The sequence below is a fragment of the Conger conger genome, chromosome 8 (genome assembly GCF_963514075.1).
Source record: "Conger conger chromosome 8, fConCon1.1, whole genome shotgun sequence".
In the NCBI taxonomy this organism is placed as follows: domain Eukaryota; kingdom Metazoa; phylum Chordata; class Actinopteri; order Anguilliformes; family Congridae; genus Conger; species Conger conger.
The window spans coordinates 10,663,755-10,687,112 of record NC_083767.1 but is presented as its reverse complement, the minus strand read 5'-3'; the positions used below and the strand labels follow the sequence as shown (position 1 = coordinate 10,687,112).

Here is a 23,358-nt window from a genome sequence, read left to right as displayed (position 1 = left end):
TCAGTTTAAAGACTGTGACTTTGCTTGGGACAGTGGGATACATAATGGGGAAATGATTTTCGCCCTAACTGTGGGATTAGTACAGTTTTTCTCAGCGTGTTGAAAGAGAACACAGGAAATATTGAATTATATATTTATTTTGGCTTCCAAGGATGAAGATCTACTGCTTGCGAAATGTCCACTAATGTCCAACCATAACAAAGTATATATATCTAGTGATATGAGATCTACAGTATGCACAAGATGAAAATAATGCTAAAGAGGCAGGTTGAAGGACAGTATTTCAATAGATGTGGTCAGAGACATAATGAAAAACATGAAAGTTTATAAATAATAGATGAACAGATTAAATTAGATTTTTTCAAAAACAGTTTGCTTTGGTTTTTAATAATATATGAATAATGCATGGATTATCACATTGTCAGTGTGCCAACCAGCCCCAAAACCAACCCTTACAGTGGCACCCACTTTTTTGAAAATATGATTTTCAACTTGCCCAGCTATCACTCATCACATAACTTTTTTAACTTTTGATACTACATAACTGAAATGTGTTAACTCACAAAAAAATTCAGATTATTAAAAATGATATATGAGTGCAGTTCAAGAAAACAGATATTTTGATGTTACATTTTTGTGTTTTTGACCTTCAAAGGACCAGCTGTGTGCCAACCAACCCCATATGTAAGCATTTGTGGGGTGATTCTGCCATCAAATGTAGTAATTGTTTGTACAATTTTGACGTAACCCCCCCCTCTCTCATTCTCAGGTCACCGGTGATGGCTGGGGGCCTTTTTGCAGTCAATCGACAGTGGTTCTGGGAACTGGGGGGCTATGACACAGGACTGGAGATCTGGGGAGGGGAGCAATATGAAATCTCCTTCAAGGTAAGCCCCCCCACCCCAGTGTGTACTGATACCCTCTGTGGTTGAGATAGCAAATATGTGATTATAATGTTCTTCACTGAACACTAATGCTCATGGGTGGCAGGCTAGCTGACAAGTAGGGTGTTTTGGTTTAGTTGCTCGTTTGAGTCCCCGATCAGTGTATAGGGTTGCTGACCTTAATTAGAGATTAATTTGGGCAAGGCCCTTAACCCAAAAACTGCTTCAGGGGCTTTACCCCTGTTCTCTCTCTCTCCCCACTGGCAAATGTTATCTCTGGCATTTCTCCCAGGGCATCCTCGCAAAAGAGAACATGTTCTCAATTGATCTCCCCATGGTTAAATAAAGGGTACAAATCAGGACTGGTAATGTAGTTCTAGTAGTCTGATGTACAGTAGAATTTTGAAAAGAAAAATATAAATACAAAAAGCCTGCTTTTCAAAGGGTTAATCCAGACTGACAGCAGGAATGCTGGTGCTGTCTGGCTGCCCCACAGGGCACTGCATAATTGCCCATATGATGTTCAATATGCCTGTAAGTGTTTGTGCTGAACTTTAATCAAATTTGACTGTCAGATGTGTGACATGTTTATATTCTCTCCTCATCATCTGACTTTATCGCAGGGAATGAATCGGAATGATTATTTAGAATGGGAAGTAGGCTTATTTGTTCTTTGCCACATATCTCCGGTTCCCTTTGATGTATTATTATATTCACAGTCTCCGTCTGTCATTCTGACATTTTTAATTCAGCCCTTTTCTCCCTGGCGAGAAACCATGGTTACAAAAACGGGCTAAATTGCCGCAGATTGTCATTGACCTTGCATTACCGAGGGACAGGTGTCTTTCAAGCATCATATCTATCAGTGTAATGCTCTCACCCCCATGACGGTGTCCTTGCTCTTCAGTGAAATCAAATGTAAAATAAGGATGACTTCAAATATTATGTAACCTAATGGAAAATATTCATGTTCTGAACATCTTTACGTCGTCTGTATCATTGAGTCGAAGTTCATTATTAAATTGCACCAAACTGCATAAAAGCATAGACATGAATAGATTGTATCCATCAGGATTTTGTAAATTCACATGTATCTATTTGAATAGATTGTAGGACATTAAAATTCAATTTTGAAGTGTTTTTTCTTTCTAATCTGTTTCTCATTTTGCTCTCATCTTTGTGGATCAGAAGTGTTACAGTGATACAGATACAACAACCAGAATATTACATTTGTAAAGTAGTAAAAAATAGTGGATGTGAGGATTGTGTGTAAAACATGTGTAAATGTGGGTTTCACCTCGACACCCTTTTGCAGATGACCGTGATAAATATGGTCTTGTGAAGAATTGGATTCCACTTCACACAGATGTAGCATGGAGAGCCCTCAGTCAGAAAGGGACCAACAGTCACACAAGTTGGATGTGAAGTGGCCTTGACTTCTCTGATGTTGAGGAGTTGGAATAATGTTGTGGGAAGGAAGAGGTTCCCACGCTTGAATACCTCTCCACTCTGTGGCTCACTCCCCTATATTCTTTGAGATAAAAAAGGATTATGTGGACCACTCCCACACATACACTCATCATGCAAACACATTTTCTCAGACATTTTTTCCTCTTATTTCGGACTCTTGACTGGCTTGTAACTTTAATTTTCTTATATAGCACTCTGGAATGTATGCATGAAGAGCACGACGTAGTAACTTATTGTATCACGTTGTATACACACTGCACATGGCGACTGAGGGAATGTGCAGAGATTCTGGCAGAGCAGCTGAGAATGCGAGAAGGAGCAGTGGTTCAGTGAGATCAAATGTAAGCCTGGAGAGTGGACTTCCTGCTGCGTTATCGATGGGAAAACCGAAGCTAATGGCAGGATCAGACCCCATGGTCTGCTACACTCACATCTGCTCTCTCTCCGTACGTGTCTTTTCCTGCAGAGAGGCACTCGCTCTTTGTGGAAATGTTAGCCTCTGCCTTATGAAATCCATATGTGTGCTCGTAAATGTGTTACGGTGTGAGATGGAGGAGTGTGGGTTCACACACCAGAACGTGTCCACTTATCTTGTAACAGAAGGTCCAAACCCGCTAGCCTCATCCCCACTCATGTGATCCTCAACTGCGTAGGACTGTCTTCCCTTCAAAAGTTCAACAACTGGTGTTTTGTCGTGAAAGTGTGTTTTGTTCCTGTGATCCTCAGGTCTGGATGTGTGGAGGCAGCATGTATGACGTGCCTTGCTCCAGGGTTGGACACATCTACAGGAAATATGTCCCCTATAAAGTCCCTTCTGGAACCAGCCTCGCGAGAGTGAGTGTGCTTAATAGGCCCTGGTCCTTATCTTTGTTGTACGGGTAGCAATTGAAATTGTACTTCCCTCTAGGGTCTTTCAGCGCACTTACCCCTGGTTATGGGTATGCACTTTGTTGTACGTCACTCTGGATAAGAGCATCTGCCAAATGCCAATAATGTAATGTAATGTAGATCTTAGCCTTTTTCATGCCATTATTGTAAATAATATGTATTTGTATATATACATGGCTGTTCGTGGTATGTGGTTTTGATAGTTTGTGTAAGATATAAGATATTGGTCATGAAACTAGGTTTGATATTACCTGCAAGCGCATTGCACAAGGAGAAAAATTCTGATGAATTCCCTCATATTACTTGTGCCTTATGCACGCAATTGTAACATTTATTGATTTATTTATTGATTTACTTGGTTGTTTGATTGATTGACAAAACTACTTAGGGGTAAAAATAATGGTAGGTATGGGATATGGGAAACAGTGCACATTCAATCAGTTGAGATGTATGATGCATTAAAATGGAGCTCATGTCTCAACTATCAAATATGAAATGTACCACTGGGTGGGCACCGTGTACACTGGCTCCTACCAGCCTCAGTCAGTGAAATATGCAGACAGTACGCCATCAGTTCTGCTACGCCAGGGGGCGACTCCTAGCACATGCAGCCGTGAGGAGGTGCTGACAGCGTCTCCTTGTTCCTCTGTCAGAACCTGAAGCGCGTGGCAGAGACGTGGATGGACGAGTACACCGAGTTCATCTACCAGCGGCGCCCAGAGTACCGCCATCTCTCCACCGGCGACCTGACCTCTCAGAAGGAGCTCCGCAAGCACCTCAAATGCAAGGACTTCAAGTGGTACATGAGCACGGTGGCCTGGGACCTGGCCAAGTTCTACCCCCCGGTGGAGCCCCTGCCGGCCGCCTGGGGAGAGGTAGGCCCCGCCCTCCTGCATGTGGGGTGTCAGGGGGGGCTGTGACCGGCCTGGGGAGAGGTAGGCCCCGCCCTCCTGCATGTGGGGCGGCGTCAGGGGGGGCTGTGACTGCCCTCTGTATGCAGGAGCAGGCAGTGCCAGACTGGGGTTCCAGCCATTCCTCTCTGCTTCCTCCTGCTAGTGATGTTAGGGTGTGTGGGGGAAATGGACAGGTAGAAGCCCAGAGTATGGGCTTCCATGGAGGATGGCGCTATGTAGCCCTGTAATGGCTGCTAGTGAGAGGAGGTGGTTGGCCCTCGCTGTGCTGTGAGGTCATTCCAGTGCTCTGCTATTATTGGATAGAAGAGTCATGAGTCATCACAGTCATGAGGAGTGTGTGTGTGTGTGTGTGTGTGTGTGTGTGTGTGTGTGTGTGTGTGTGTGTGTGTGCGCGCGTTCAAATATATGCTTTGGCCTGTATTACAGCATACAATATTACTGCAATTGCATAGGCTTATACATAATATCTCATTACTCTTCAATATTTTTGATATGTATTACAACAAATTGCCAACTGATGTATTTTATAAAGCATGCATAGGTAGAGTATTTAATACATTCCTCTTATTTGGGATTTTATGTTTAGTAGAATCTTATTTTGCTTAAGGAAAATAATTGTTATGAATTCATAAGCATACAAGTAATAGTTGTAAATTTGTGATCATTTTACATATGTAAAGAACTCCCAAGTTCTTTTACAACTGAGAAACACGCTTTTCTGTCCCTTTAGCTGTCTCTCTGTGTTACTGCTGATGCAATATGACCACTTCTGCTTGACCCAGCTGTGCCCGAGCCTTCAATTCTAAAAGCAACCGATTGCAATTTCACCGTCGAGCAGACAGCTTCATATCCGAGCCCCCCCAATCTGGGTCCGTCACCCTGTCACTTCGGCCAGTGTAGAAAACAATAAAAAGGCCTTCATTGGGTATTCAATGTTGCTTTCAGTCTCTGTCTCCCCGCGCCTCAAACCGTGCCAGTGAAAGAGCGGGCGGAAAACACGGTCTCCTCGCCGTCTTTGGCTGGATACAGGGTCAGTCTTCTGTTGACACTGCTCTTTACATTCCAGACAAAGTAAACAAGCTGTCAGCCGGCTGTCTCAATCCCATCTTTCACCACGTCTCTTTGACTTTGTCTATCTCTCTCTCTCTCCCTCTCTTTTGAATGCATAAAGAACTCGAGAGCTCCCTCCAAAAATTTTGCTTTTTTAATTGAAGGTTGCACATTGTATGGTATAAATCAGATTTTTTGGCCATGTATTCCATCTCGTAATGCCTTGGAAAGATGTAAGTCCTTGCTTGGCTGGTGGTCAGTGGTAAGTGATTGTTCAGTCACTATATTTCATGCTCATCAACCTTGTTCTTCTTGCAGTCAACTTTTTACAAGAAGACAACAAAAAGCTGTAGACCATTTCATGATGCAGGGCTTTAAAATATTAAACCGTTGTACAGTTGACCTCCAATGCAACTAACAAGTATTTGTCTTCACTCCATTCAGAACTGGAACAGTGAATATTTACCTGAAAGTTCCTGAACTGCCCATAAACAAACAAGCTTGTAGGGTACAAGTACATTCGAAAGTATTAATCATGAACAAAGGAAAGCTAGCCACACCTCAATTATTAGTGAATTAGTGAGAAGCTTTGTATTCATCCCGTCGACTTTACGCATGTAATCTCTGCTCTGTTAAAGCCTGTGAGGTGGCAGTGGGGCAGTAGCACTGTGCTTGTCTCCACAGATCCGTAACGCTGCGTCGGGCCAGTGTATTGACAGCAAGCACGGGGCCACAGGAACCGAACTCCGGCTGGACGCCTGTCTGAAGGAGGGGGCGGAGCGAACATGGGCACACGAGCAGGTACATGCTGACGTCTGTGACTTACACCACTTACAGGACATGAACCGATTTATACACTTTATATACAGTTCAGACTTCATGCTTTCCACTCTTTCCACTTCATACTTCCATGTTCCAACTGTTGCATCCATTCTGATACCCTCTTTGTGTTGAAGGAAAAAATGTCTGGTAAAATAAATGTTGTAAAGTCATAGCCTGAAGGTCACACATCATCTAGCCCTGGCCTGGCACTATACCATTCCATAAAAGGTTGGTGGGGCAGATATTGGACATATGGTTTGGTCTCCTCCTGTCTTCATATGTCCTACATTCCTCTAATCAGACTATATCAGATAGAAGTGTACTTCCGCTTGCATTATGCTGAACAGGTGGTGCCTCTCTACGTGGCGCACAAGTTCAGATTCTGCAGGGGGACTTTACATGATATGTTTGATTTATGATGGTCTGATTACCATGTGGACAGCAGCTTATCTCCGTTATGTTTGCCTTTGTGCACTTAGGTCTTTACGTTTGGCTGGAGAGAGGATATCAGACCAGGAGATCCCCTTCACACCAGGAAGTTCTGCTTTGACGCCATCTCTCAAAGCAGCCCGGTGACACTGTACGACTGTCACGGCATGAAGGGGAACCAGCACTGGCGCTACAGGAAGGTAACTGGCACAGCCCGTTCTGTTTACTATCCCACACTATCTCACCGTGTGACGGCCAGGCCAACCCTACTGCACTAAACACTCCATAGAGCCAGCCATTAACAGACAACTAAGGGGGTCGTTCATCAACCAGATGGACAAGCAGTAGATTTCTGCCAAGTGCCCTTTCCTTCCTGTTCCCAGGTCTAGTACATTATATTATATTATACTATATTATAATTAAAAGTTATTTTATTTTGCTGAGGTTCCCATCATTTTCTTGAAGTTTTGTACGGGTGAACTCCCATCTTCTTGAGAAGTTAATAAACTCCTGAATTTTCAATGTTAATGTTTTTTACACGTGTGGTTTGCTTGTCAGTTTGAGTTGCAAATTAAATCCCTTACCATGAAATTAAGTCAACTTTTCTGATTAAAAAAGTGTTCCACTTCCCTAATTTCCCTCCTCCGCCGCAATCGCAGAAGGATGGGGAGATAAGAGAGGATTATATCATTACCGCTCTTATTGTTACTCTGCCTATTTTCCTCGGTTGCAGGATAAATCTCTCTACCACCTAGTGAGCAGCAGCTGCATGGACTGCAGCCCAGGCGATAAGAAGATTTTCATGAACAAGTGCAACCCACAGTCTGAGACTCAGCAGTGGCTGTTCCAACACGTCAACACAACCGTCCTGGACAGATTCAACAGCGCCATCATCTCATAGGAGCACCCGGGACCCACAGCGGACAATAACCAATCTAGCGTACCTCCCAAAAGCGCCTCGTCCAGGACGGTCTTCGGGAGTGGCGTTTGGCTTCTGCTGGTGGTGCTCTCTCAGGATCTATTGTCATAAAATAAATAATAAGATAGAAATAGTAAATGGCCGGAAAGGTGGGAGTGAGGCACTGTAGACAGATGATGGTCTGGCCAATGTGAATGCATGAGATCTCCACAAGCACCTTGCTGGTCAAGGATACGCAGACATAAACTGCACTCTTCAAACCTGGGGTCAGACTCGGGGCCCAGGAAGGACTGGCTTTGGGATTTGGTGTGGGTTGGTGTCAGGAGCACAGAGACTGCAAGGCGGCTTCAGTTTGGGCGGCTCCTCAACAAATAGACTCACAGCCCATGGCTCTTGTTAGCACTTTTTATTGATATTTATTTTTTATTATTGTTCAATCAGTGTATTTATTTTGTATTTCTTTATGTCGGTTTTTTTTACAGCATAAGTAATGATATACTGTACAAACTTGAATCCTTTTGTAAGTATTGTTATTGTATGACGATCCAATGAAAATAAAGTTGGAAAGTTCTGAAGACACAGATGGTTTGAGGAAAAAAATGCAGCCAATTTATTCATCACTTGCCATTAAAGAGAACTTTTATTAATTTTTAATTTTATTCATTATTAATGTATTAATATTATAATTTTACAATTGTTTTGACATTTATTTAGGTCAGTGTGTGCCAATAATGCATTATTGTGTGTGTGCTTTTGACTCATGTTGATGAAGAGTTATTTTCTGCAGATATTTAATATATAAATTAAATTAAATTTATTGTGAAAATATTTCAACACTTCACAATATAATATAAATATATTGAAAATATTGATTTCATATACTGAAATGCATACACGCTAAACTATACAATATCATTATTAATGGTTTAGAGCTGTACTATAAATGTTACTAGGTTTTGATAAAAAAATGTGTTCATTACTGCAATTTATGTCATCATTATTTTTAACACAAGGAACACATTTTTCTGGAGTTTTTTTTTTGCATCTTTGAAATATGGCCACTAGATGGTAGCATATTCAAGGAAATATTATATATATATTTCAAGGAAATACACCTGTATTCTGGAAAATAATTGTTCGTACACATAAAGAAGACATGCAACTGAAAAACAAAAACATATACATGTCATAATATATGTATACTGTTTTCAATAATAATAATTGAGTTTCATTCAAACAAATGGATTGCCAATATAATTGGTCATGTATTAAAATATTATTATTTGCCAACTTAGGTTGAAATAGTTTCATTATCCAAAAAGTAAAAAGTGACACTTTGGGGAGTAAAATCTGAAGGGCAAGTCCGTTTTCAACAGGCCAAGGATACAGTATTCACAACATTGCTTTAATCAAGTGGACAAGGAGACACTCGTCTGATAAGAGTATCCGTGTGTTGTCTAAAGAGAGAATCCAACAAGCACACTTTATTCCAGTACATTATTACCGCTCGTTGGGAGCAACGGCCCCTTCCTCAGACGGGGGATATATAAAATGCATGATTTGGGTGTAGCCCAGACAATTCACTAATATACAGAGAAGTCGATGATACATGGTTATTTTTGCTTGTGTGTCTACATTGTTCACCCACGACGTTTCGCATAGCAACCAATTTACCTTGCAGCATAGTGTGAATGTCATCACTAGGCCGCACACGAGACAGTGTCTGCGGCACAAAAAAATGTCGCTCTGAAGCTGCATTTGGAAGACTGATAAGATATGCTATTTCCTGCCTCACCCAATACCAGCCCAGGCAGACCAAAGGATTGCTTTGTCGGTGCGTTGCTTTGTATTTTGACGTGACGGCATATGTGACGAATATGTCACAATAGCATTCTAAGTTAATTTCAGGACCTTTGTTCATATTTCGATTGAATGATGTCCTGCCTGCAGTGCAGACACATTTTGACTAGTTTTTCCTGTTTCAAAAATTCCACAAGGGAACGAATGGGAATGGTCCACGCCTTCTGTCAACTGAGCAGTTAGAGCATGTTTGACAACCACAGATGTGTTGTAGGCTACTTACTCCACGTATGACTTAAGATAATTTCTTGTGAAACACGTGGCATATTTGCTAACGTAACGTTGCCACTTAAATCCATACTGATACACAGCCTGCATTGTATTAAACTACTCAATCGTATCCTCATTACTATCTGGGCGTTCGGCTCCCTGTGAAAACACGTGGCTTTATCTAAAGATCACTGAAATCCGTAGCCTATTGAACTGCGCAATCTGCTTTGTGAAACTTATGGGTCAGTTGCTGTATCAAAATAATGATTGTTTGCTTTTTCGTTATTATTTTGTAGGTATTGGGTTTTTTAATGTCTCATTTTCACTCTGCGGCATTCAGTGATTTTGCAGCCTATAATCGTTTGCTAAGCAAATACAGTTTGGCAGGTCAACAAAAAGCAACGCTTCCTGGTGCGTAGCTTTACATCCGTGTTGTGTGTCAGGCTGTCAGCCCACGGCACAACTGCTGGCCAGAGTGGTCTGTGTGGACACGTACCGACCATTTCTGAATGTGCCAGGACTGGTGACCGAGTGGACAGCTGTGGCACCGGCGAGAAACTGGAATTGGAGTACAGCAGTGGCACCGGCGAGAAACTGGAATTGGAGTACAGCACTGCCAAAAAAGGAAGATTCGGATGGGACTATTTCAGCAGGAGAAATTTCGTCGGGAACTCGGGCAGAGGCTGTGAGCCAGGGCAGCTCAACGCTTAATATTTATTAACTATTTATTCTTAAAATGAGGTTAAAAGTCGGATTTATTATTCGAAGTTTATTTGTCGCGGGGACTTTTCTCTGCTTAGTTGTGCTTTGGTCTTCCCTCTTGCCAAAATCAAACGAGGAATCGAGCCAAGTGGTGGGTATCGTTATAGTTTAGCCGTATTTTTAATATTGCTGCAAGGCTTGCTTTCTTTGAGATCTGCTTAATGTTACTTGGGCCTGATCTGACTTTTCGGTGCTGTTACTTATACTAATAATGTGCTAACAACGAGGGAGGAAAATCTCCATGACAACGACACGTTACCTGTTTATCTTGCTGGTTAGCCTACTTTTAAGATGCAGCAAGCGAAGTATTTTGTTGCTAAAAGTTGCACTACTTTACACTGCACTTCTCATTTTCATTACAATGTACCGTCAGGTGTGTATATGTCCTGCGAACTTTCCCGGTAACTTCAGCGCTGTGTTCAGAAGTACTGAATGTCCCAATTCTAGAATTATTCTGCAATGTCGTGGACAATGTGTAAACCGGAAGACGGCGCCCAAAGTTGCAAGCAAAAATTACTTCGCCCGACTTACTGTGGCCTCCGTCTACTGTACGTCACGTAAAAGACGTCTCCACTCTCTCACGCTAAACTTTGCCCGCTCTACAGGCACTAAAAAAAACGAGACTTGCACCTTTATTTATTCTATCAATCACGCATTAGTGACACTAGCTACCTCGTGATATACTTTTGAATGTCCTTGCTTGCTATCTGGGTGGGCGTAGTACGTGTCTAGCTAGATAACGTAAATGTAATTTTCAATAACGCTAATTAACTTAGCCAACATTATCATAACTGGCTATTTTCAGATATTTTGTGGGATGTATTCTGTTGAACGTTTTCCCTTTGCATCTTGGGTAACCATTTTGATGCCTGACAGAAAGGGTAAGTTTGCTGACGTTAACTGTATTTCAGTCTGAAGGGTCAAACACTCCTGAAATGCCTCAAGAGGTTTTCGCTTGCACAGTTTCAAGACGCATTTTAAACCTAAATTCAATTTAGTCAAGGATTAAGGTTAATCTGTGTCTGTGAAACCGGTATTTATCAATCCCTTGGCTGTCCGGGGATGGTTTTTATGTATAAAAAAACTACTAGATGGTTATGAAGCACCACAGCAATGATTACGCTAGGTCAACTATTCAAATGAAAATAGAGTAGATTACAAGCAGAATAATTTTCATTGCATTACATTATTATTATTATTTTTATTTTTATTTTTTTTGCCATTTACATTTTTTAAATATGAAATTCTTTCCTGTTCTTTGTAGGAGGACAAACATGTAGCCAAGAATCCTGTTATGGGCAAATTTAAGCCCGTAGTGCCATGGCCTCATGTGGAGGGAGTTGAGGTTGATCTGGACTCTCTACGGCAGCAGAACAAAGGACAAAATGAGGTCCACCAGAAACTGAATGGCGGGGAACAGAACTTAGAGAAGGTGATGCAGAAGCAGTACGTCACCTTTAAGCCTCACACCCATGTCTATTCGGACCCTATTCTGAAACATACTGAGCTGGGAAACTTGGAGCCAAAGCAATCTGAGCGTCCAGGGGTCCCAGGTGGGCCAGGCGAAGAAGGCAAGGCCTTTGTTCTGGGGCCAGAATACAAGGAGTCCGTCCAAGCGAGCATCAAAGAATTTGGTTTCAACATGGTGGCCAGCGACATGATATCCCTGGACCGCAGTGTTAACGACTTGCGCCATGAAGAGTGAGTGAACCCTTCCATTATCCTGCTTGCTCATGGTCTGGAGTGAGTCATCAATAACAATAACTACTGACTTGTGAGATATATTTCATAAATATTTGCCTAATGCCTAAGGGCTTATCAGGATTGCCAGTTTTAAATGTATATTGTTACGGCATAGGTCGAATACCTGCTCTTTTATGGAGTAATTGTTATACCTTAATCACTTAAGCCGAGAACCTGAACTTGGAAGTTGCACCTTGGCACGGAGCCTTTTATGTTAATTGGACTTGATAAGCAGGTTTGCCCTTCTTGTTACTAATAACCTGATGCTTTGTCCTCCAGGCTATACTTTTTTTGCCATATGCAATGAGGTCTGTAAGTATTTGGTCAGTGATACAATTTCTATTATTTCGGCTCTGTACGGGGTTGTTAATATGAGGTTAATGTGCAGACTGTCACCTTTAATTGTAGGGTATTTACAATCATATCAGGTGATCCATGTCAGAATTGTGTCCTTTTTAAAAATAGTAAATTTAGATGTAATTGGACAGGTGATTTCTCAGCTTTTCTCAGCTGTTTCTGATTAGTCAGGTGTATTCAATCACTTCCTTAGTGCAGGTATAACAATCCTTTCAGTCTCAAGTCTTGATTCTTAGATTTAGATTGCCTCTGGCACCTGTGATTGGCATTTGTAAACATGAGAAGCAGAGTTGTGCCAGTGAAAGTCAAGGAAGCCATTAACGGGCTGAGAAATTAGAAAAATATCAGAGTGAGCACCTGTGGCAGCCATGCATGCATGCCCAAACTATAACACCCCCACCACGTGTTTCACAGATAAGGTGGTGTGCTTTGGTTCTTGGGCAGTTCCTTTTAGCCTCCACACTTTGCTCTTGTCATCACTCTGTTACAAGTCAACCTTGGTCTCATCTGTCCACAAGACCCTTTTCCATAACTCTGCAGGCTCTTTTTTTGGTGCTGCTTATCAAACTGTAATCTGACCATCCCTTTTATGCAGATCTATCTGTGCAGTCTTCTGTGAGGAGTAGTCACTAACACAACCACGTTTTTTAAAATCTGTACATCTGTTAATACAAACCGCACTAAGTGCATGTAGGCTTTTAATAACATTTCTGTTGGAATTTTGTCTATATTATTCACTCTTATTCACCTATTGCCATCGCTTTTAAGCACTGCCCAGTTCGTAGGCTACACGTTTATTCTCTTCAGATATCATGGTTATTTACCATTGTAGAATGTCATGAGATAATATCTCAGCCTGCAATGCAGCTGAAAGGCCACAAGGAATAGTTCATACGGATGGTCTGGAGCGGGTGTAAAGGTACAGGCGCAGGCACGAATTGCGGCCAAATGTGGTCATACAACCAATTTATGCATGAGGCCCCAGGGCTGGGTTTCACATTCCCTTCCCTTCCCTTGCAATGAACAATGAACAAATCCAAACTTAAATCAACTGCCCTGGCAACCTATATAAGAAGTTACCCCCCCCCCCCCCCCCCCCCACTATGTATAAAATGGGATGCAATTCCTACACAGATCACCTGATATGGATGTGCGAAACCCTCCAATTAAAGGTGACAGTCTGCACTTTAACCTAATTTCCATTGTTTCATTTCAAATCCAATGTGCTGGAGCACAGAGACAAAAGAAGATAAATTGTACCACTGTCCAAATACTTACAGACTGCACTGTAGTAAGGTTCAATGATCTAACAATATTTGGAATGTAGGTGTGTTTTACATTGATGTTGATGTGCTATTGCGGGTATGTCCGGTACTGCAGGTTTGCAGCAGGTGTTTTAGGTGTTTCTGTTTTGAATAGAAATGTGATTAGAAATTCAGTGCAGAAAGATCTACGACCTAATGCCTACTGCATGGGTTTAATGAGGCCAGATTGTAGAAAACCAGTTTACCATGGATAAAGGGAGCTTTTGAGGAAAAGCAGGGGAGCTGAGAATTTAACCAGCTCAGCTATTTCCACTGTGTATGGTTCTGTTTCTGGAACTGTGGAACTGTGAGTTCCTGTGTCTGGTTTCCTGACAGGAATTTTTAAATATCTTGTGCATTCCTTTGTTGTAACTAAGTACTGCAAAAAAACAAAAAAACAAAAAATGGGCACGTTGGAACAAAAAATGATAAAAAATGTAAAACTGTCTCCTCATCTGTTGTAGTTCATACATTAACGCATTATAGATGAATACTAATTAATACATTCTGCTATCTGGAATGTGTTGTGTATTCTAGCTAGTGTAGTGACAACACTGGAACAGAACTGGTTGACATGATTTTAGAACGGGTTATTAGGCTTCAGGACTGTAGCCAAGCGAGAAACAAAAGACACCTTTATTCTATTAGTTCACTGTAGGGCTACTGTGTGTACTCACTGCTTAGTTGAGTGACGTGCAGGTGCAGCTGACTCATTTGTGGAGTAATGGGGTGAGTTACACATAATCAATGGTTTAGCAATATCTCCATTACAAGATGCAGCTTTGTGCTTTAAGTGATCCTGGGTCTTAAATCTTTGTCTCAGTATTTAACAGTTTCAGTTCTCTGCACAGGTGAGATGATGTTTGAGATTTGTTTGAATGTCCACCCAACCCTGTCTTAAGCAATTCACTGACCCATTTTAGGTGATGGTATACATTCAGTGCCAAACCAATTACGAAGCCTGGGCAAAATGTGCCGTATACATGGAAATAGGCTAGTATTATTTGTTTTTTCTGGTTTTACATTATATATGCATAGGGAAGTATTTCACGTGTAGCTTTGTCCTACTCTGCCTATGTCTACTTTCTGCAGAAAGAAACTGTCTGCCAGTCCTTCTGTGAGAACATGTAGTCATTGTATAGCATATGCACTATCAAAATGTTTAAATCAGTTAGCAATGACCTTTGCTTAATGAGAAGTATAAACATTGAGGGATTTTATAGCCTTACATTTGTTACTGAAGGAGACATTCATTAGACCAACTAATGAAGCATACTTCTATAATGGCTCTCCACACAACTAGATTGGCAAAATATGCTCATTCTGATCAGCCCAAAATGCTAAAGATGACACATTACCTTGTAGGGCTCATGAAAATCAATTATATTCAGGTTTTACTAAATCTGCAAGAATATTTTAAATGGTTTGTGTGTAAATGATGTAGCTACTTCAACCCATTCTTTGAGAAATTAATTTTAATGTATTACATTAATTTTCAGTAACAATATAACCCAGTGTGTTAACAGAAGCCCACATTACATAATGTAGGACACATTATTACGTTCCTTTTTTTTCATCCTTAAACTAGTGGACTAGAAACAAATACCTCAAGCTCACTTTTCTTTTAAACAGGCTTTACACTAGGGAACAATGGCTTACAGCACATAAACAAAATAAGTGAATAAATTCTAAACTACATTGGTTTAGAAGTCTCCTAGGGATGATTATGTGTGTGTGTGCTAGATTAACACTGAAAGGATTTTTTTCCTCAGCCTTTTAATGTGTACTTGAGAGAACTGATACAAAGCTAGTAAGGCCATCAAACTGAACCTTATCATTTGGAATGCGTTGAGAATTCATTAGGATTCCTGCTACTCATTTCAGGCCTAAGATAAGAAACCGTGAGCTTTCCCTCAGAGAAGCATTCATATACATTATGTAGTCAGCTAGGCTATATCCGGCTAGCTGTAGTGTAGAGGTCAGTTTGGCATGCAGCCTATTCTTTGAGCGCATACACCTTTGCATACCCCTAGGCCACTCTCCTGTTTGAGTAACATTTGTTAATCCTGTATCGGATTTCATAAAAGAGCACTGTATAGGGTTAGTAACATAATACTAGGCTTAGTTTGTTTACATAGCCTGTCTATGAAATGAGCAAAATGTACCATTGTACAAATTTAGACACCTGGACATTTTAGGAGTGTAGGAATTGTTCCTGTCCTGATATTTTTGGTTCCAAACAAAAGAAATGTCCAGGAGAAAGGGCATATCTCTAAACTTCTTTAGTCTCTAAACTAGCCTATATTGGTTTACTAAATTATAGTAACTGTGCAGCAAAGCAGTGCCATATACTGTTTTAAATAACCAAACTAAGGTTTTTTTCTTGCTTGAGTTCAGCAAGGATCTGGATATTTTCTTGCAGGAATGACTTTAGCGAATAAGACCCTGATTTTGATATGAATTAAATTTTTCTGTCCATCTAGGTGCAAGTACTGGCATTACAATGAAAACCTGCTCACCTGCAGCATCATCATAGTCTTTCACAATGAAGGCTGGTCCACTCTCATGAGAACTGTGCACAGTGTCATCAAGAGGACGCCCAGCATATACCTGGCGGAAATAGTGATGATTGATGACCACAGCAATAAAGGTAACAGATTAGAAGATGTACTGTACATGTAAGCTTTCTCATTTAACTCTTTGAAAAGTAGGTTTCTTGGAATGTTTTTTCCCCCTCAAAATTCTCAGTCAGTGTTGTCATTCATAATCGCTTTCAGTTACCAGTAATGACTGTTCCATCAGCATTACAATTTTCAGTTCTAATCACATATTTGGCAGTTTGCTAGACCATATTTGGGAAATGGTCTAGCAAAGCCTAATTGTAGTTGGTTTCTTCTATTCATTTGTTTACATTTCAAAAGGTGATTTCTAAATTCCCTGCTTGAGCTTTCCATTTGATTTCTTAACGATCACTAAATGATTCTGACTTGTAGGAAGAAAATTGCAGCACGCATTCAAAAAAACATTAAGGACATTCATGTCTTGTTTATTTGTGTTGTTTATTTACACATATTACTCATTTACTTTTAGAGCGTTGATTCTATGTAACCCAATACATCTTGTTATACTTTTGCACAAAAAGTGTTTTTGTACATACTGTAAAAAGTATAGTTTTGTGAGAAAATGTGAAATATTCTGTTTAACACTACTTGTTTTTATTTATCATTCTTAAGGCAATGCGCTTTGATACAATTGATGACATATACATATAATTGAGACACTTGATATGACTGCACTTCCTATTTTTTAGTTTGCCATCCTTCATCTGTGCTGTGCTTTTACCTGAAGCATGATAATGAGCATTGATTATACAGCACACAGTTTCTTTATAGTCCTTTTGGTTTCTCGCTCTCTTTCAACAGAACACCTGAAAAGCAGGCTGGAGGACTATGTCAAGCAGTGGAACGGGCTGGTGAAGGTGTTCCGCAATGAGAAGAGGGAGGGATTAATCCAGGCCAGGAGCATAGGTGCCCGTAAGGCCAAGCTTGGCCAGGTACGCTAATGTGCAGATGCCCTTATCCAGAGGGACTTACATAGCCACACACCTTACATCATGCTAACATGCAGAGTTTATTCGTTATTACGAATATGAGACAGCCGTGTCCAATGTAGCGTCTCCCCACAGGTGTTGATTTACCTGGATGCCCACTGTGAAGTTGGAGTAAACTGGTACGCCCCACTGGTGGCTCCGATCTCCAAAGACAGGTACTACTCACTCCAAACACATATCCTGATATTCAGCTGGTATTCACGGGTTGATTACAGAAAAGTTTGTTTGCTGAATCTGTGCTGTTGTCCTTGGCCTCTTCAGTTCTGTACGCACGGGATGCAGAGGGGTTTTCCCTCAGTCGGAACGACACAACTAATCCTTTAATGTTGTTTCTCATTGACATTGCAGAACCGTATGCACAGTTCCATTAATAGATTATATAGACGGCAATGATTATACCTTAGAACCACAGCAAGGCGGGGATGAAGACGGTTTGGCCAGAGGTGCCTGGGACTGGGGTTTGTTGTGGAAACGGGTGCCATTAAACGACAAGGAAAAGTCTAAAAGAAAGCATAAGAGTGAGCCTTATCGGTAAAAGGTTCATTCCGTTCGACTTCATGCATATTCACCTATGTATTTTCTTTTTGTGTGTGTGTTTGTTTGTTTTGGTTTGTTCCCCATGTTTGCCTGATATGCGTTTGCTGCATGGACCCCTGCAACCCAACCCCCGTCACACTCCATCCACTAACTGCCTGCCCCAGAACTGTGTGCACGGTGCCCCTGATTGACGCTATAAACGGGCAGACTTATAATATTCAGCCGCAGGGCGGCGGGGATGAAGACGGCTTCGCCCGAGGTGCTTGGGACTGGAGCATGCTTTGGAAACGCGTCCCTCTGACTAGCAAGGAGAAGCAGAAGAGATTAACTAGAACCGAGCCATATCGGTAATACACGGACAAGTAACAAACTCACCGTCTGCTTTTAATGCACTGTATCGATTCCCAGCTTGCTGGTGCTTGAAATTGTTTGGTGATGGGCATTTCTCTTACTTTGGCATGGCGGTTCAGCGCATTGCAGGGGCCGTGGTGTTAAATGACTGTTTAATATAAGGGATGGCGGTAAATGGGCTGGGACCTTTTGACAGTTTGGCACACTGAAACTGAAACTCACTGGTTACTGCTGCAGCATACCAGTACAGTATTTGGTTTTTGGCTGTAGCCTCATACTGTTGTTTTATTGGTTTATTATTAACTCAGAACTAACGCCTCTAACAGTGTTGTTTAGGCGGTGAGAAAAACATACAATTGGAACATATTGCATTGTGTGATAGATTGCATTAGATTATAGTCTCTTTAGACATTAATGTTTTGTTTATTTTATGTTAACCTTCTGTTAACTCCATTACTGATGCTGTGACACAGTTCCTTTCATTTCACTGTTGAATAACATGTCAGCCAGGTCCAATGATAATGAAGGTCACAAAACTGACACTGTGTGCTTCTTGGTTGGCTTCTTAAATGTCAACAGTGTATACAGTATATTATACTGTATACCAATATTAATAATAATAATATCTGGATAATACTATCTGGCTTTTGGTATGGTCATCATGCACAGTGATCATTTCAAAATGAAAGTCACTGTTGTACATATATTCTTGGATGTCTCCCTTGATTCGAAGTGAAAATGAAGAAGGCTCATTGAGGGCCTTGTGATTGTTGTTACACATGGCAGTTTTGTTTTCCATTCCACTGAAGTTGATTTAGTATGGTTGTAGGGACCTGTAATCACATGAACTAATCTTAACTATGTTTTTATTTTATTTTTTAAAGCTTTTTTTGTTTGTTTTTTGCCTATATTCTGCCAAAATTGAGAAGCCATGACTTGTGCTTATGGTCTACCCTTGTTGTTTTGTTGTGTGATTCTCTGAAGTTGGTTCATTCTGACAGCTGTGCTTTCTCCCAGATCTCCTGCTATGGCTGGTGGACTTTTTGCTATTGAGAGAGAATATTTCTTTGAACTGGGGCTATATGACCCTGGTCTTCAAATCTGGGGAGCAGAGAATTTTGAGATATCCTACAAGGTAAAACATCTTTCAGTTTAATAATAGTTTATTTTGTTTATATTTTATAATTAATGTTGAATTGTCACTTGACATTATCCAGTTTTCCTAAAATGAGCTAAACTCTGCAGTACATTCAGGCTTAAAACATAGGCAATTACTTTTAAAAACATTTTCATTAAGTCACTAGGAAAATACTTGGGAATAAGTGGGAAAAATAATGCCATTTACTTTTGAAGTAAAGTAAAATATTTCTGATCAGGCAGTTGGAGAACTGCAAAGTAAAATGTATTGTGTTGCAATTAAACCTTTCATAGTGCAAATATAAATAACTGTTTAGTGTAATTTGATTGTAAATGGGTAAAATCTTGTATTCACAAATCATTTGTATAACACATATGAACCAAACTGCATTGTCTTATGTAACATTTGGACATATTAAGTAACTGTTTATTTAAACATTATGAATATACTGAAAAAGCAGACATTTTCAGTGTCTGTTTTTATTAATATGCCAATAAATATGACTTGAGGTTATCGGCTCCCATTGGCATCGACCCCTGCATATGGCTGAATTATTTTTGAAACCGCCAACAGCTCTGGAAAGCGTGTGAGTCTTTTCTCCATAGATCTGGCAGTGTGGTGGGAAGTTGCTCTTCGTTCCCTGCTCTCGAGTTGGGCACATCTACCGCTTACACGGCTGGCAAGGAAACCCACCCCCCGCTCACGTGGGCTCATCTCCCACACTGAAGGTCAGACAGGCGGCCAATTTGTATAACTTCTTTTTTTTATCTCCTTTCAAGAAGATTGTCAAAGCCTCCTACATGTCCAAGCAATTTAGCCTTCTGTCTCTGACTGAAATATGGAGGGCGCTTTTGTGGTTTCTTAAGAATAATTATCTGTTAATGTGGCAATCTTGTTCTATGTATTCATGATATGCTATTGTTTTAACCCATCAGAACTATGTCCGTGTGGTAGAAGTGTGGTGGGATGAGTACAAGGCCTACTTCTATGCCAGTCGACCTGAAACACAGAACTTAGCCTATGGAGACATCAGCGAGCTGAAGAAATTCAGGGAAGAACATCAGTGCAAAAGCTTCAAGTGGTTCATGGAAGAGATAGCCTATGACATCCCAAATCACTACCCTCTGCCTCCCAAGAATATTGATTGGGGAGAGGTATTTGTGTACATTTCCTGTAGTAAAATTTGAGATTGAAAAAAAAAAAAAAAAGATACAATACTGTGTAATTCTATATTATGAATTTCTGGGTCTGTGGGTTTCTTCATGGTACCTTTCTGAAAAGAATACAGGAAACTTTTACATGTTTGGTGGCTTTCTTCTTTCAGATACGTGGGTTTGAAACAAGTTATTGCATCGACAGCATGGGTCACACCAATGGAGGCAATGTGGAGATAGGGCCTTGCCATAGGATGGGGGGAAACCAGGTGAGGACATACTCTCCTTTTCCCACAGTATTGCCCGTTTAACCCCTGTGTTCTCATAGTCTCATTCTATTTTTTTTTTTTTTTTTCTCTTTATGTATTTTTATGCTTCCCCCATCTTTTTACCTTGTGGTCCGTCAGCACAATGGTGTTTCGTGTGCTATCAATCTCCATCACCACAAATCTGGGATAATACCTATTGATTATCCTGTATGTTCATCTGTGACCACATATATGCTGTCAGTTGCTCTGATCAGTTTTTGCATTTTGATTTCATGCAAACCAGCGGTCTGTGGACAAACGAGGCTGTCAAGGTGATGGAATTGTCCCACTGTATATTTATATGCTTGTTTTTAAAAATGCTTTTACAAATGAAGTCATTTCTAATTCTAGTGGATAATATGGCATGTTTCAAATCAGGCCCTGCTCTTGGCTGTCTTCTCCATGCCCCGCCATCCCCCTTTAGTGTTAATATCAGACCTGTCTGTGTTTTACTTGTTAGTATATTATTATCTTTGCATGATTTGTTTTTAAATTACAGGTTGTGCTATATAGATTGTGTGTGTGTGTGTGTGTGTGTGTGTGTGTGTGTGTGTGTGTATCCTCCAGTGGCACACTACATGGACACAAACACATGCTCTTCCTAGTGGGCACATTTGATGTCCTATGTTCACTTCCTATCTTGTCTGTTAGGCCAAGGTAATTGTTTTTTCAACATTACAATCAGTGACTTGTTCTGAGTCACTTGATTGTGCCGTTTGGGTGCCTACAGTGACATCTGCAGGACAACAATTGAACTGCATGTTTTCATCCCTGCGGTCCTCGTGATGACTCATTGTCATCCTGGCTGTCTGATGCCCGACCTCCCCCAGGCAAGACTTGCACCAGTTATGTGTCACCTTGCTGGCCACAGTCCAGATTGGATACTGGGCCACAGGGTCTATCCATGAGCAGGAACAGGGTTTTAACAGGACAAACCATTACATTGCTGTCTTACTGAAGCCACTATAAAAAAAATAAAAATAAAAAAAATGCATTCCTTTCTAACCCATCCCCCGTCAATCTCTCATCAGGGGGGCCTAGGGCCGGGTCCTCGACACCACCCACATAACAGTATTGAAATGGAAGCATGCGTTAATTATCCGTGAAAGCCAGAAGGTTCAGGTGTGAAGAGCAAGAGCATTTCTTTATACTCCAGTCCAACATTTGCCTATTCTTCAGCTTTTCAGAATAAATGATGCCAACCAGGTTATGCAGTATGACCAGTGCATGACCAAAGGACCGGATGGCTCTGCTGTCATCGTAACACACTGCACTCTGAATGAGTACACAGAGTGGAAATACTTCAAGGTCAGTACTCATGAAGTATCCATAATGCTATTACCCAAGCCATTCAGTTACTTAGAATAGCACCTGTCACTACGGAGTTCAGTGTTGTAACTAACAATGCCAAAATAATGTTAGAATTATGTTACTGATATTGATGAAATTGAAAAGCTCTTCACATTGTGCCAGTTTGAGGTAAATATCCCTATTTTTTTTATGTTTTAACCCTTAAATTTGCAGGATCTTCATAGATTCCTGCATGTTCCCACGGCGAAATGCTTGGATCGATCCGATGTTCTCCGCAAGGTTTTCATCGCCGCGTGTGACGAGAACAAAACCACACAGAAGTGGGAAATGAACAATCTTGTAGCAGTTTGAAACAGGCACTCCTACAGCAACTAGAAGAGACTATTCAATTGTCTGGAAATGCTGATCACTTGCATGACTGCTGCAATGAGAAACTAGGTAAATATTGAAATGAAGGAGAACTGAAAATGGGATACTAGATCTTATTTTGAACTGTTTACAAATATTTTTTATTTCTTTTAATTGATTGATCATTGATCGTGTTTACATCTTTTCTTACTAATGATGAAGCTACATTTTGGGGATTTTGCTCAGGGTTCTATCAAGCTTGTTTTTTTTGTTTGTTTTTTTCTTCTCTCCCCAATTGCATTTTACATTAAGCAAGGTGCAATTTATCAATATTTTTACAGATAAAATCCCAAAACACTCCTTTTATATAGTTAAGCTTAAAATCAAGTCGGTATGTGCTAATCATGTGTCACAGAGCAGCATTTTCATACTAGAGGCCAGCCAGGTTTGGTACTGTAACTGCACTGTGGAATAAGGCCAGTGAAGGCAGCACTGTTTTAAGTGTTTTGTCTTCAGTGTGAAAGGTACCATTTAAAATACTGGGTTCTTGTCATTTTGTTGTTCTCAGTTTTATCACTGTAGAATCTATTTTAGATGGCCCAAATCACACTTTACACATCTGATTGCAAATATTAATACAGTAATATATTTATATGGAGTTTTTTTCATATACTTTTAATATTGCATTGACACATTGCAACTGAAATCCAAAGTTATGTCTCCGAAATCATATCTGAAAAAATATGTGGCCTGAATTGAATTTTTTGTGAAAATAGAGATGTCATTTTTGAGATTTCTATTATGTCTTTGGTGAAGGTGTAAATATGTTATTTAAAGAATTGATTCTTTCTGGTCCTCAATGGAAAATAAATGGAATTATTTAACTTGTTTTATTTCACTTTGATTTAACCGTACATATAACCACATCATCCAAAGTGTTTGGCCATGGTAATAATATTTTAGTTTCATTTTTGTATACAATTTTATTG

The 23,358-nt window shown here is 40.5% G+C and overlaps 2 protein-coding genes across 3 annotated transcripts in view; both read left to right on the top strand.

The window, feature by feature from the left end:
• The window catches only part of LOC133135509 (polypeptide N-acetylgalactosaminyltransferase-like 6), a 163,135-nt gene extending 155,180 nt beyond the window's left edge, over nucleotides 1-7,955 (top strand). Inside the window, exons 8-13 of the mRNA XM_061252557.1 lie at nucleotides 770-887; nucleotides 3,081-3,188; nucleotides 3,896-4,117; nucleotides 5,891-6,007; nucleotides 6,508-6,657; nucleotides 7,191-7,955. Of these exons, the coding sequence (XP_061108541.1) occupies nucleotides 770-887; nucleotides 3,081-3,188; nucleotides 3,896-4,117; nucleotides 5,891-6,007; nucleotides 6,508-6,657; nucleotides 7,191-7,358 (883 nt within the window). The 3' untranslated portion in view covers nucleotides 7,359-7,955. The remainder of the gene's footprint in view (nucleotides 1-769; nucleotides 888-3,080; nucleotides 3,189-3,895; nucleotides 4,118-5,890; nucleotides 6,008-6,507; nucleotides 6,658-7,190) is intronic.
• Nucleotides 7,956-9,714: 1,759 nt separating this feature from the next.
• On the top strand, nucleotides 9,715-23,253 carry LOC133134714 (N-acetylgalactosaminyltransferase 7-like). Of its 2 annotated transcripts, none has more exons than XM_061251040.1 (13): nucleotides 9,715-10,296; nucleotides 11,207-11,218; nucleotides 11,473-11,909; nucleotides 16,096-16,262; nucleotides 17,035-17,165; nucleotides 17,298-17,377; nucleotides 17,571-17,753; nucleotides 19,128-19,245; nucleotides 19,854-19,976; nucleotides 20,184-20,402; nucleotides 20,573-20,671; nucleotides 21,890-22,018; nucleotides 22,235-23,253. In XM_061251040.1, exons 1-13 carry the CDS (start codon nucleotides 10,183-10,185, stop codon nucleotides 22,370-22,372), a joined length of 1,950 nt encoding a protein of 649 aa, XP_061107024.1. In that variant the 5' UTR covers nucleotides 9,715-10,182; the 3' UTR covers nucleotides 22,373-23,253. The 2 variants fall into 2 exon arrangements, with proteins under 2 accessions (XP_061107024.1, XP_061107023.1); XM_061251039.1 differs by lacking the exon at nucleotides 17,571-17,753 and adding an exon at nucleotides 17,924-18,106 and having other exon boundaries at nucleotides 9,726-10,296.
• The last annotated feature ends 105 nt before the right edge of the window (nucleotides 23,254-23,358 follow it).